The 14,206-nt window shown below is 46.9% G+C and overlaps 1 protein-coding gene across 1 annotated transcript in view; it reads right to left on the bottom strand.

The window, feature by feature from the left end:
- The window catches only part of KMT2B (lysine (K)-specific methyltransferase 2B), a gene marked incomplete at its 5' end in the record, with an annotated part of 51,282 nt that overhangs the window by 3,913 nt on the left and 33,163 nt on the right, over nucleotides 1-14,206 (bottom strand). Inside the window, 6 exons of the mRNA XM_015408570.1 lie at nucleotides 6,016-6,123; nucleotides 7,034-7,211; nucleotides 7,443-7,517; nucleotides 7,945-8,082; nucleotides 9,370-9,476; nucleotides 9,560-9,655. Of these exons, the coding sequence (XP_015264056.1) occupies nucleotides 6,016-6,123; nucleotides 7,034-7,211; nucleotides 7,443-7,517; nucleotides 7,945-8,082; nucleotides 9,370-9,476; nucleotides 9,560-9,655 (702 nt within the window). The remainder of the gene's footprint in view (nucleotides 1-6,015; nucleotides 6,124-7,033; nucleotides 7,212-7,442; nucleotides 7,518-7,944; nucleotides 8,083-9,369; nucleotides 9,477-9,559; nucleotides 9,656-14,206) is intronic.

The following is a 14,206-nucleotide window of genomic DNA, read 5'->3' as shown; positions in this document are numbered from 1 at the left end:
AGGAACTCATTAGCATAATAGGCTACAACCCCATAGCTTCCCTTGGCTTGCCCAGGTGCCCCATGGCTGCAGGGAGGCCGGGCAAGCCGGTGCTTGGACAGGCCGGGGAAGGCACAGGGAGGCATTGGAGTCGCTGGGAGGTCGCTCTCCAGGCCTTCCCTCTGTAGCCACACAAGCAAAGGTTTTGGCTGTAGTGGGCGTGGCCAACTCTGAAGCCAGCCGGAACTCCGTTCCTATGCGTTCCTGCTCAAAATTAGCCCTGCTCACATGAGAAATTAATGCAATGGTCTGATAGTTGCTGCAGTCTTTGATATATCCCAATTCCAAAATAAGGAGGCAAGTTGAACATTTTCTGTCTGTTGGGCCATTGTTATGTTTCCACATTTGTTGGCACATTCTCGTCAAGAATTAGATGGACTCCATTTCTGTTGCTTGGAACAGCTCTATTGATATCCCATCTACTCCTGATGATTTGTTTCTCCCAGTTGCTTTCAGTGAAGCTTTCATTTCAGTTTCTTCAAAAACTTCTTTGAAGGAATCTGTCATTCTTTCATCTCTTTTGTTCTTCTGTGTGTTGTTCCCATCTTTTTTTATTCTGTTCATTTAATGTATTTCTGTGTTGATCTTTTGGCGTGCCTAATTGTGCTTTAAATTTCCCTTTGCTTTTCTGGATCTTGTGGAACAGGTTTCTTGTTTTTCCTTTTTTGTTGTTCTCCCATTTCTTTATGCTGGCTAGTATAACAGTTATCTTGTCTCAAACTCAAAGATGGCGACGGAGCAGCAACAGCAGCTTACTCAAGGCTCTATCTTTTAACTGTTAATACAAAATATTCTCTTTGAACACACTGCAGTCCAGTGCCAGCAATGTATCATAAGGACAATCATATCACCCTGGAATTCTTTGAAGATAGCCAGAGGAAAAATCAAAGGATAAACCAGCTTTAATTATGCCTGTCTGTAATACCAGCCAAAGTGAGTGGCAAGACAGACCAGAAGCTGTGGAATAACTCTAACTCATGGGATAGAAGTGAAAGAAGGAAAGAATGGAAAAAAATGAATAAAAGACTTAGGAGGAACTCTGATTCACCACCAGCCTCCACCCCCAAGTCAGCAAAACAGTTGTGTGTAGATGACTCATTCTGGGAAGAATTGGTGAGTGAATTATCTTTTACCTCCCCCAATACAAGATCTAAAGATAGGGGTGCACTAAAAGAACAAAGTATTCAGATGCCACACCCCTATGAGAATGACACAGCAGGGGCTGAAAGGGAGGAAGCTGTTTGCCTTCCGGCAGCTAATTTAAAGACCATAAATTTAGACACAGATGCTCAGGGAGAAAATGTGGGAGAAACACTCAAAGATGATCTGCTAAAGTTTGCCAGGGACCCGTGTTTACACCGTGGTAGCTATTTTCCAACAATTTAACAAGATCTCAGCTAAACTGGCTGCCCTAAGAGATGTGTTAAATGAATTAGGAAAGCCAGGTGCAATCAGAGAGCAACACCATAAGGTTTTGGGCTGCTGGGGGTGGGGTGGGCCCTTGCCTCTCTACTCAGTTGCACTGCGCGCAGCCAGCTGGTTAAATGAATTTGGAAAGCCAGGTGCAATCAGAGAGCAAGAAACACAACCGTTGCCTCCTCAGCAAAAATGCAGAGGAGGAGAGGATTGCCATTAACTACTCTTGGATCTCAAATTAACGAAACAGGGCAGCTAACTACGAGGGCGACAGACAGTTTGACCCTGCAAAACAACCAAATAGTACTGCGAGGCATTGTAAAAACATGCTGCTTCCCTTCTTAAACCTTTCCAGCCGCTCTGCGGCTGCGGGCAGCTAGATGAGTGCGGGAAGCAATAGTACTGCGAATTGCTCAGAACTCTCTAAATCAAGGTTGTTGGGTGAACAGAAATCACCTGTTCACTGAGGCAGCTGCTCCGTAAAGAGCCATATTTTGTCGACCTCGAGCAAACAATGAGACTCCCTGCCACTCCCCCCCTATTGGAGAGTCTACTATCCCTCTTATGATGCTGAGAATGAGGAGGTTTCTCGCCCTCTTTCATATAAGCCCTGTCAGAGTCTTCACAGAGGAACGGAAGAAGCCATTACTGACAGCGGCTGTCAATAAAGTGCACTTTGTAAAGCCTTCCAAATCAGATCAGAATTGACCTAAAGGATCTCCTCCAACGTACAGCTATGGAACCATCCAGAAAAGCCCACTACTGAAGGGGGCAGAGCGATCCACCATCAATTCATCTAATATGAAGGAACCATTAAACATATTTGCCCCAGCTAATATACAGTTAAACAGTGAGGCCAAAACCCCCCTTCTGTCTTTTTCTTACTTTGACTTTTTTCTCTTTCTTAATCTCTCTTTTTCTGTGTCTTTCCAGTCCCTTTCTAGTGTTAAGGGTTACTGCCTGAATTTGTTTGTATCGTATTGCAATGGATCTTTTAATTTGTGAAATCTGGGATATGGGCTATATTATGCTGCTTTTACTTTGTCACTGTTTAATTTCATAATCCAGTTTTATTGCCCTATTCACTGTATGGATTATATTGGTCACCCTCCAACAGAAGTATCCCAGTTATCTCATTCCAGCTCTTCAAAACCAAACTCAACTATTTTAAAGACCTCGGTTCCAATAAAACAGCAGATAGAGAATTTTGGAGCCAGGACATAAAATGCCAATTGCTAAAGATACTAAGACTCAAACGACAGAAAAACTGCTACATCTGAGCCCTGGCCATACCAAGCAAAAGCTCCTGCCAAGATAATTGTGCCAAGATTCTTTATTTACTTATTTAATTATTGTTTATATTCTATTGTATAAATACGAAGCCATGGCTAACTTTTGTTTGAAGTGAGAGCGACAGTCTTCTTTGATCGTCAGAATGGGAAAGGCAGGTGATAAATGAAGCCAATGATAAACAAACTGCATATAAGCATATCAAATGAGTACCTGTTCTCATCAGTCTTCCCCTCCCCATTTTCTTTTGTGTTGTGTACAAAATACATAAAGATGTATGCCAACAATATATACAAGCCAAAGTCCCCTCTGGGACATCCCGAGAATCCATTTTGTGTAACCAAAACAGAGAACAGGCAAAAATTATCCTAGAGTGGGCACTGTTTCATTATAAAAGTTAACAAGATTTTTAAAAGTTGGGATGACTGTGGAGAATGGCGCCAAGATGGCGACGGAGCAACAAAAGCTTACTCAAGGCTCTGTCTTTTAATTGTTAACACAAAATATTCTCTTTGAACATACTGCAGTCTACTGCCAGCAAGATAACATAAGGACAATTATATCACCCTGGAATACATTTAAGATAGCTGGAGGAAAATCTGAAAGAAAAAACCTTAGAATATGAACTCAGGTTCACCCAACACTTAGTAAAATTTCCCAGGTTTGGACCAATCTAACGCTAGCAATTCTGAGAGCTTTGATCTCTTGTTTTCAAGGATGAGAAATTAGTACTTTGTTGCTGAGATTTGTATATAATTGTATCTCTAATATCCTGGTTTTGTATTATTTTCGTCTCTAAACTGCATTTTGGAACTTCTCTAAATTTACAAATTATTTCAATGCATTGAGATAACTTGTGGGATAGGAGGAGTGAAAGAAAGTCAAGGGAGGGGAAATGACGAAATGTAAGAAAAGACTTGGGAGTTGCCTCCTCAGCAAAAATGCAGAGGAGGAGAGGATTGTTCTATAAATTATTTCTCTATAAGATTCAAACTGAAGAAATAATTTGAGATGGATCCAGTTGCAGATGCCAGCTTGTTGCAAGAAGCCCCGTTAGGTCCTGTGTTGATTTTTTTCCTTCTTTTCTCGGTTCTTTTAGCGGATTTTTCTCCCAGGGGCTGAAAGGGAGGAAGCTGTTTGCCTTTCCGGCAGCTAATTTAAAGACCATACATTTAGACACAGATAGCTCCGGGAGAAAATGTGGGAGAAACACTCAAAGATGATCTGCTAAAGTTTGCCAGGGACCAGTGTTTACTCACTGCAGACACCGTGGTAGCTATTTTCCAACAACTTAACAAGATCTCAGCTAAACTGGCTGCTCGAAGAGATGTGTTAAATGAATTTGGAAAGCCAGGTGCAATCAGAGAGCAAGAAACACAACCGTTGCCTCCTCAGCAAAAATGCAGAGGAGGAGAGGATTGCCATCAACTACTCTCAGATCTCAAATTAACACCAGGGCAGCTAACTACAAGGGCAACAGACAGTTTAGCCCTGCAAAACAACCAAAAAGTATTGCTAATTGCTGAAACTCTCTAAATCAAGGTCTTTGGGTGAACAGAAGAGAAATCACTTGTTCACTGAGCCAGCTGCTCCATATGGAGCCATATTTTGTTGGCCTCAAGTGAACAATGAGACTCCCTGCCACTCCCCCTATTGGAGAGTGTTATTAACATTCAAGCAATCTACTATCCCTCTCATGCGACTGAGAATGAGGAGGTTTCTTGTTCTCTTTCATATAAGCCCTGTCATAGTCTTCACAGAGGAATAGAGGAAACCATTACTGACAGGGGCTGTGAACACAGCACAGTTTGTAGAGTCTTCCAAATCAGTCCTTGATCCCTTCAAGTCCAGCTTTTGCCCGGGTCATGGGATGGAGACAGTGCTGGTCGCTCTGACTGATGACCTCCATAGGCATCTGGATTGAGGTGGTGTGGTGGCACTGTTGTTGTTAGATCTGTCGGCCACGTTTGACAGGGCCGACCATCAGCTACTGGCTCACCGCCTCGCCGACGTGGGGATTCAGGGGCTTGCCATTCAATGGTTTGCCTCTTTTTTCCAAGGTCGGGGACAAAGGGTGGTGATAGGGGATCAGCAGTCCAGGAGGCAGCCTCTTGAGTGTGGGGTACCTCAGGGAGCGGTGCTGTCCCTGATGTTGTTTAACATTTATATGCGCCTCCTTGCCCAGATTGCCCGGAGTTGTGGGCTTGGGTGTCATCAATATGCAGACGACACCCAGCTCTATCTGATGCTGGGTGGCCAGTCGAATTCTGGCCCAGATACAGCTGTGCCAGAGCTTGTGACTGACCCATGGTCACATCAGCAGGTGCAAGTGGAGGAGTGGGGAATCAAACCCGGTTCTCCCAGATTAGAGTCCGCACACTTAACCACTACACCAAACTGGATCTCTTCCACTGGACCTTAGAATATGAACTCAGGTTCACCCAACACTTAGTAAAATTTCCCAGGTTTGGACCAATCTAACGCTAGCAATTCTGAGAGCTTTGATCTCTTGTTTTCAAGGATGAGAAATTAGTACTTTGTTGCTGAGATTTGTATATAATTGTATCTCTAATATCCTGGTTTTGTATTATTTTCGTCTCTAAACTGCATTTTGGAACTTCTCTAAATTTACAAATTATTTCAATGCATTGAGATCCAATTAGTTGATTGTTCTATCAATTATTTCTCTATAAGATTCAAACTGAAGAAATAATTTGAGATGGATCCAGTTGCAGATGCCAGCTTGTTGCATGAAGCCCCGTTAGGTCCTGTGTTGATTTTTTTCCTTCTTTTCTCGGTTCTTTTAGCGGATTTTTCTCCTATAGCTTTTACATTACACTGTGATGAGATAAAACTAAATTTTGTAAATTTTTCCTATTAATAAAGAATTAAAAAAAAGATTTTTAAAAGTTGGTGCTTTGATTCCAGAGCTCCACGGCAGAGGCCAGGAAGGCAGTTTTCTAAGTTCTTGCAGGCTCTCCCTCCAAGACAGAAGATGCTCCTCAAGAGGATTCCAGAGCAGATATAGTACAAAAAATGATAAGGGATGCTCGGCAGCTGAAGCTTTCTTAATCCCAGGGCCCACTGGCTGAAGATCAGAGGACTGTGATTATACAGCACAGCTCATTTCCCATCAACTGCCGTATCACCCGCTCATAAAGCTTTTCAAGCACTGGTTTGTTTTGCAGGCTGTCCTAACCCATCATGCTCAGACGGTGTAGAAGACTCCCTCAAACTTCAGAATGGCAGAAGTCAGGCGCAGCCTCTTACCTAGTGGACTTGAGCTGCACTTCATCCTCCTCTTCATCATAGGGGCCACCCTCGGGAAGCACACGATGCTGGGACGCCAGGAAGTTGAACATGTCAAAGGTGCATTTCCTGGAGAAGAAGGGGAGAAGGGAGACCGGTTCCATTTTAGGCCCCCGGAATGGTTCTCCTTCCCATTCCCACCCCCCTGCTTTGTACGTTTTGTTCATCGTTCACCCACCCTACTCAATGAAGATGGAATTGTTCAAGAGGATGCTTTTACAAAAGGTCAAGAGCTGTAGTTTATGGCACTGTTTTATTACACGCATTATCATGTTTTTATTGCATTGTTTTGGAGCAGGCTTCCTCGGGAGGTGGTGGGCTCTCCTTCTTTGGAGGTTTTTAAACAGAGGCTAGCTAGGTTGCCATCTGACAGCAATGCTGATTCTGTGAACTTAGGCAGATCATGAGAGGGAGGCCAGGAAGGGCTGTATTTCATGGCCCTTTCATACATGCCCAGGGAAACGCTGATCGCCACTTTGGGGTCAGGAAGCAATTTTGCTCCACGACAGTTTGCCCAGGGATCCTGGAGGTTGTTTGTCATCTTCTGGGCATGGAACGGGGTCACTGGGGGTGTGGGGAGGGAAGGTATTTGTGAATTTTATGCATTGTGCAGGGGGTTGGACTAGATGACCCTGGAGGTCCCTTCTGACTCTATGATTCTATGATTCTGAAATCCAATTTTGGCAGTTCTTCTAGGTCATACCTTATAGTATTGTTACTGCAATTTTCTAACCATTGTGATCCAACTGCATTACCCTGTTTATTCTTTGTCTTACACTATTCCTATTGCACTGCTTTAAATTCTGTAATCCGTTTTGAGTCAGTGAGAACAGCGGGCTGCATAGATAAATAAACACCTTTCCTCGCTCAACGCTACCCAGACCAAGGGGCACAATTTAGGCACCTGGGTTTCATCGGACACCCACAGTTACGGAGACCATCGCCAACCTTAAGAGGGGAAACCAAAGGCACTGCCCACCTAACGTAGACTTCGGCCCGGGCACAGCCGTGGGGGTTGAGAGGCAGCTCTTCCTCCTCGCCTTCGTGTTGGTGGTACCGGAACTTGTACTTATGACAGGCCTTGGCGCCATACAGCTGCTCCACCAGGAAGATGATGGCATCGTGGTGCATCCCCAGCATCCGCACGCCATTCATGCCTGCCATGGGAGCGGATACCCTGAGACTCAGCCACCCTGCCGGGTCACCCTGGCTGCAAGAAAAGCCAGGCCTGCCCCCAAAGCCCGGGAACAGAACCCAGAGATCCCCTGGCAAGCTTCCGCCTTGCCTTCCCACCTTGCAGCTCCATGCTATGGTCTGCCACTGCTGAAGCCCCCAGGGGGAGAGGGGGTGGCTGGTCTGGCAACCAGCAAGGACCTCCCCCCCCTTACCTGCAAAGGACAGGTGCTTCAGCCTGGCATTGGTCCGAGCTTCCTGCACCTTCTCGATGACTGCTTTCCAGGCACCTGAAGAGAGAAAAACAGTGTTCCCTCTAAGCTGAGTTAGTATGAGCTAGCTCAGTTTTTTTAGCCTCCAGCTCACACATTTTGGTCTTAGCTCAGGAAGGATGGCTTCAGAGCAACCTAATGTATGCAGTAGCCAAATCGCTCGCTCACAACTTTAATGCCAGCGGCTCACAGAGTAGAATTTTTGCTCACAAGATTCCACAGCTTAGAGGGAGCATTGGCAGCAAGTGATTTTTTAAGGAAGAATGAAGCACCCAATCTCAGATCGGGAGAAATGTGGATCTGGCAACGGATGCCGCTCTCCAACGTAGGCAATGGCATAGCTGCGGCTGATACCCAAGAGGGAAAAAAACCAAGGAAGCCTCAGTGTCAGCAGAGCCTCTGTCACTCCACCACAGGTGAAGGAGGACACGGGCCGCAGTCTCACCCTCGATGCTGTCAGCCTGCACGTTCAAGCCATCCTCGCTGGTGATCTCGAAGCGCAGGTGGGGCTGCGTCTTGCGGGGCACCTCGTTCTCTTTGTCTTCCTGGTTCAGGTTGTCCTCGTCCGAGCTGGAAAGGCCCACTGGGGGAAACAAAGGAGCAAGCCTCTCATTGATGCTGCGGGTGATAGGAATAGTACTAGTTCCACTACTGCCTGCAGGATTGGGTCCAGTGGGGGGGGGGAAGGGGGAAGCAGATTCTCACCCCCACCTCGAGCAGAACTGAGTTGCCATGAGAGACAGTCCGTGTTGAGTAAGGGAGGAAAAATGGAAAGAGAAAACCCCAACAATCTTAGGTGCCAAAAGAAGTGTTTGGGAAGGAACCCTTCTCCTCCAGACACAAACACAACTGAAACAGGAAAACCTGGCCTGAGCAGTTCGATCGCAGGACAGAGCCAAGGTCACCATCTCTGGCCTGGCTCTTGCTTAGCTATTTCGTCCTCCGATCAGGACAGAACACACAGTGATTAATACTTCAAACCACATCATTATAGTCTCATAGTTCTATTCAGTAATCTTTTACAGTTATAGTCTCTGGTCCCAGCTCCTGCCAGCCTAGCAAGAAATTGCAAGTAGATAAATAGGTGCTGCTTCGGTGGGAAGGTAACAGCATTCCGTGTGCCTCGGCGTTTAGTCGTGCCAGCCACATGACCACGGAAATATCTTCAGACAGTGCTGGCTCTTCGGCTTGGAAACAGAGATGAGCACCGCCCCCTCGAGTCAGATTCGACTGGCTTTCGAGCAAGGGAAACCTTTACCTTTAACCTTTATATGATAGCATTAACCTTATAATAAGAAAACTGTTTTCTTACTCTTTTCTTATGTTTCTTGCTTATATGTTTTCCTACCTAGCCCTATAGATAGGAAATAATGGAAACATACATGGAAATATATTATGCTGAAGTACTGATTTTACCATATTTTGATTTGTTACGATATTCTTTGCTGTGACACTTTTTCATGTTTTATATTCTTATATTATGCAATGTCCTTAAAATGTGTTTAACAACTGATGTTTTATGCTTCTCACCTTTCCCTTTGTCCTTTTTGATTTTGTATCCCCTTAAATGGTAAAATAAAAATATATATTTTTTAAAAAAGGGACAGAACTCACATGACCTACTAAAACTGGAAGGGGAGCTTGCGTAGAGAATCAGGCACGTCCGGTTCTCAAGGTAACTGGACTGGCCACAATCCCCCCCACCCTTTGTTTTTCCTGGACAAACGGTCGAGGAAGAGGTGTGCCTTGCAAACCTGAAAGAGGGACGTGCCCCAGAGCAAAGAGGCGCGGACAGGAGCCAGCCTCCCCACTGTCACACTGACAAGCCCACCACCCAGCTCAAGAGGGGGACAGGCAGAGATCCCTGTACCCGTGTATCTGTGCCAGATGGGTTCCAGCAGAGGCTCCTGGCTCTGATCCGGCGTTCCGGGATGGGAGTGCAACACTGTGGAGGCAGGGGAGTGCTCCATCGGGGACCTGCAGGGAGAGGGAGAGATGGAGGCGGTTAGGCAACCTGGATGGGAAAGGCTGGGCTCCCGTGCCCTCCACGTCACACTCACAGCTCGTTCTTGCCGGCGGCGCTTGCCTCCTCTTTCAGCGCATCCAGGTCTAGGATGCCCTTTGCCGTGGGGGTCTTCATCCGAACCTTCCCGATGCTGCAGGGCAAAAGGGGGCCATACGGTCAGGACACAGTGCAACTACCTCCAGCTAGTGCCACAGTTAGGAGGGAGCAAGAAGAAAGCTGCCTGCGTGAAGAGGATGCCGGTGGGGAAGCAAATGGGGATAAAGCCCGGTGTAGAGATCCTGGGCTTGCAACATGGTTGGACGCGATGAAGGCTGGAGACGTCTAATAGCCGATTCAAAGAGTTGAGAAGAGGCTCAAAAGGGGAGTTTTGCATCATCACCAGCATCATCCTTCTCTACTCACTTTCCCCTCTCGTAAAGCTTTACAGGGTTTCTGTACTGCTTCAAAGGCCTGTTTTAAACAGAGGCCAAAGGACGGATAAAGGAAAAACAGGTTGCTTACCTGTAACTGGTGATCTTCGAGTGGTCATCTGTGCATTCACACCCATGGGATCTAGTGCGCACGCGCTGGATCGATCGGCGTTGTAGCAAGCTCTTTAATGGATTTTCGCGCCCAAACCCCGGGCATGCGGAGGAACCCCACCGTGCATGCCCAGAGGGGAGGGCGCGGACATCCCGCCAGTTCCTTCAAACCCCTGCAAATCAACCCCTATTCAAAAATGTAGAAGCTGACAGCAGCGAGGAAGGAGGGCGGGTGGTGTGAATGCACAGATGACCACTCGAAGATCACTAGTTACAGGTAAGCAACCTGTTTATCTTCGACGTGGTCTCTGTGCTTCACACCCATGGGAGATTAGCGAGCAGTGGCCTACCTGGAGGAGGGTGCTGGCAGGCCCTTACTGCGAAGCCGAGGATAAGAAGTGACGTGCCATGTTGGTATTAGAGATCTTTCAGACATCTAGGGCGTAGTAACTTATTGTTGGATCCCCAAGCATCGAGAATAAATCCACGTTTTCAAGAAAAGCAAAATTTATTTCAAGGAGGAAGACCTCCGCCTGTAGGTGGAACTCTGACACTACCTTTGGCAGGAAGGAGATGTCAGGTACAAGGTGGACGCCATCTGGCAAAAATGACAGGTAAGGTGTATTGTGTCTGAAACCCAGTATTTCTCCAACTCGCCTTGCTGAGGTGACAGCGACCAGGAAGGCTATCTTCCACGAGAGGAATTTTAGATCACAAGTTGCGAGCGGCTCAAAGGGTTTCCTTGTGAGCTGACGAAGGACCAGGGGAAGGTCCCAAGGAACGACAGGAGTTTTGATGGGAGGGTAGAGGTGCAACCGTCCCTTCAAAAAACATTTAGAAAACGGATGCGAGAACAGTGTGCATCCCTCAACTTGAACATGGTAGGCCGAAATTGCGGCTGGATAAATGCTTAACAATGAATGTGAAAGTCCTGAGTCAGCGAGGGACAGGAGGTATTGGAAAGCTTTCTCGAGACCTGTGGAGGTGGCTCGAGGGGCATCCTCACCCAAGGAGGAACATTTTCGCCATTTGTAATGGTACAACTTTCGCGTAGTAGGTTTTCTTGCATTTAGCAAAACGTTTGCTATGCGGGTGGAAAAGCTGTTGACAGTATTTTCCAGGCCATCAACTTCATCCGTGGCACGTCGTGGTACAGGGGAGGGGAGCTGGAAAGGAAGAGGAGGTCCTGTGCCGGAGGAAACTGGTGGTAGACCCCTGCTGACAGACCGAGGATGGTTGAGAACAATGGTTGCCTCGGGCACCACGGTGTTATCAGAATGCAGTCCGCTCTGTCGATGATGATTTTGCGGACCACTCAGAAGAATGGGTAGCGGAGGAAAAAGGTAGAGAAGGTCCCTGGACCACGGATAGAAGAGACCGTCCCCTAGATACTGTGGATCCCAGCCACCTCGGCTGCGGAACAGAGGACATATTTTGTTCACTCTGGTGGCGAAGACATCGACTTGGGGAACTCCCCACCTGTGGAAGAGTGGAAGAAAATAGGTTGGATTTATCTCCCACTCGTGGAGATTGAGTCCTGTTCGACTTAGGTGGTCTGCCTGCACATTCATGTGACCTGGGATGTGGGTGGCGACAAGGAAGATGTTGTGGGTGATGCAGAGGTTCCACAACTGGATGGCAAGGTTGCAAAGATGTAGGGAGACAGTGACCTCTTGTTTGTTGACATAATTGAGGGCAGTGGTATTGTCCGTGAGGACCGTAACACATTTCCCCTTGATCAGAGGCAGGAAACTGGCGACAGCAAATTGTATTGCAAGCAGTTCCAAGAAGTTTATGTGCCTCTTTCGTTTCTGAGTGTCCCATTTGCCTCTGATACAGATACCCATCATGTGGGCACCCCAGGCAAGCCATAGTTCTGATAAGAACTGTCCTTGAAAAAGAGCAGTTTCTGTCAAGAGCTCTCTCAGCCCCACCTACCTCACGGGATGTCTGTTGTGGGGAGGGAAAGGAGTTTGTAAGCCGCTCTGAGACTCCTTTGGGTAGTGAAGGGCGGGGTTTACATCCAATCTCTTCTCTCCTCCTCCTCCTCCTCCTCTTCTTCCATGGTACAATGAACAAGTACATCCCACATGTACATGCATACATCTGTTTGTATGAAAGATCCAAAAAATTATAAAGGATCCAGCAATTAGAGTGGCACAAGATACAAAAAGACAGATATTGCTGTGTATGTTCATCAAATTTTCAATTTTCCAAGTTGTATTTTGTTTTTCAGATACATCAAACAACTCAATAAGAACAAAGTCTTCAGAAGAGAAGAAGAAGAAGGACGGACCTTCCCGGGCTTTCTGTAGTCCGTTTCGAACAATATCTTTCTCAGAGGGGTCAAAACTTGGAAAATTGAAAATTTGATGAACATACACAGCAATATCTGTCTTTTTGTATCTTGTGCGACTTAGGTGGTCTGCCTGCACATTCATGTGACCTGAGATGTGGTGGCGACAACAAGGAAGATGTTGTGGGTGATGCAGAGGTTCCACAACTGGATGGCAAGGTTGCAAAGATGTAGGGAGACAGTGCCCTCTTGTTCGTTGACATAATTGAGGGCAGTGGTATTGTCCGTGAGGACCATAACACATTTCCCCTTGATCAGAGGCAGGAAACTGGCGACAGCAAACTGTATTGCAAGCAGTTCCAAGAAGTTTATGTGCCTCTTTCGTTTCTGAGTGTCCCACTTACCTCCGATACAGATACCCATCATGTGGGCACCCCAGCCCGACAGGGAGGTGTCTGTGGTCAGGTTAATTTGGGGTGATGGAGGATGGAAGGGTGCTCCCTGGAATAGATTGGAAGGGACAGTCCACCAAAGTAAGGAGACTTGTACATTGGGAGGTGGGGTCAAGACGGTGGTGTGGGTGTTTCTCATTGGGTCAAATTGGCGAATAAACCATAGTTTTAATGGTCTTTAATGATCTTCAACTTGGGAAAGACCAGGACCGACGTAGTTGCGGCCATAAGGCCGAGTAGCCTCTGACCGAAGGATGGGTATGGATGACAGTGGCTAGGTGAATGATGTCAGCCGCTCTGTTCTGTGGCAGATAAGCCATGCATGTGTTCGAATACAGTAAGGCAATACAATAATGTACTGTATTTCCTGGACCGGTTGAAGTTGAGATTGACTTGCAGGCCCAGGTTTTTTAAGGAGGGACAGTGTCTTGTTGACGTTTGAGACTAGGGCGTCTGCTGTAAGGATACCATGCGGAAGCAGTGGTAGGTGACAAAGGAGTTCAGCGCCCTTAGGTCTAGTATTGGTCGAACGCCTCCATCCCGCTTTGGAACTGTAAAATAGTAGAATCCCTTCCCCTGCAGATGCAGTGGCACCGGCTCGATGGCTCCTTTGTGCAGAAGGACGGACACTTCTTCCAGGAGAGGTGGGGAAGGGGGTGTGGAGACGAAGACAGGAGTTATGGGGTTCTGTGGAATTGGATACGACAACCTCGGGTCAAGATGGACAGCACCCATTTGTCCGTGGTAATGTGACGCTAGGTGTGAAGAAAGGGAGACAGACGGGTTTGAATTGACTCGGTAGGAAGGAAGTCAAAAACCCTGCTTGGAAGATTTCGCCTGTTTGGAGCGAGAAGACTGTTGTTCAGATCCAAACCAAGATTTTTGAAAGGTGGCTTTTGGCCTCCTGAAGACGAGCGCGGCCTCTATTGTCTGTCCGGAGACTGATGACTCGGAGTGCGCTTTTGCCAGGGTGATATTGCTGCCTCGTGGAGGATGAGACTCTTAGAGCGTGAGAAGCCTTTATGCTCTTATCCATATCTTGGAGTATGGAATCAGTCGGAGTGCGCTTTTGCCAGGGTCTACACCAAGGGCGAGGGTGATATTGCTGCCTCATGGAGGATGAGACTCCTAGAGCGCGAGAAGCCTTTATGCTCTTATCCATATCTTGGAGTATGGAATCAGTCGGAGTGTGCTTTTGCCAGGGTCTACACCAAGGGCGAGGGCGATATTGCTGCCTCGTGGAGGATGAGACTCCTAGAGCGCGAGAAGCCTTTATGCTCTTATCCATAACTTGGAGTATGGAATCAGTAGAGCTGTTGAAGAGACCAAGGCCATCAAAGGAGAGGTCTTCGACATAAGACCTAGTGTCTTGAGGAAGATTAGTATTACGGAGCCAGGAATGACTTCTTGGA

The sequence above is a fragment of the Gekko japonicus genome, unplaced genomic scaffold (assembly GCF_001447785.1).
Source record: "Gekko japonicus isolate JY-2015 unplaced genomic scaffold, Gekko_japonicus_V1.1 scaffold1388, whole genome shotgun sequence".
Taxonomy (NCBI): domain Eukaryota; kingdom Metazoa; phylum Chordata; class Lepidosauria; order Squamata; family Gekkonidae; genus Gekko; species Gekko japonicus.
This window is presented reverse-complemented; position numbering and strand designations above follow the sequence as displayed.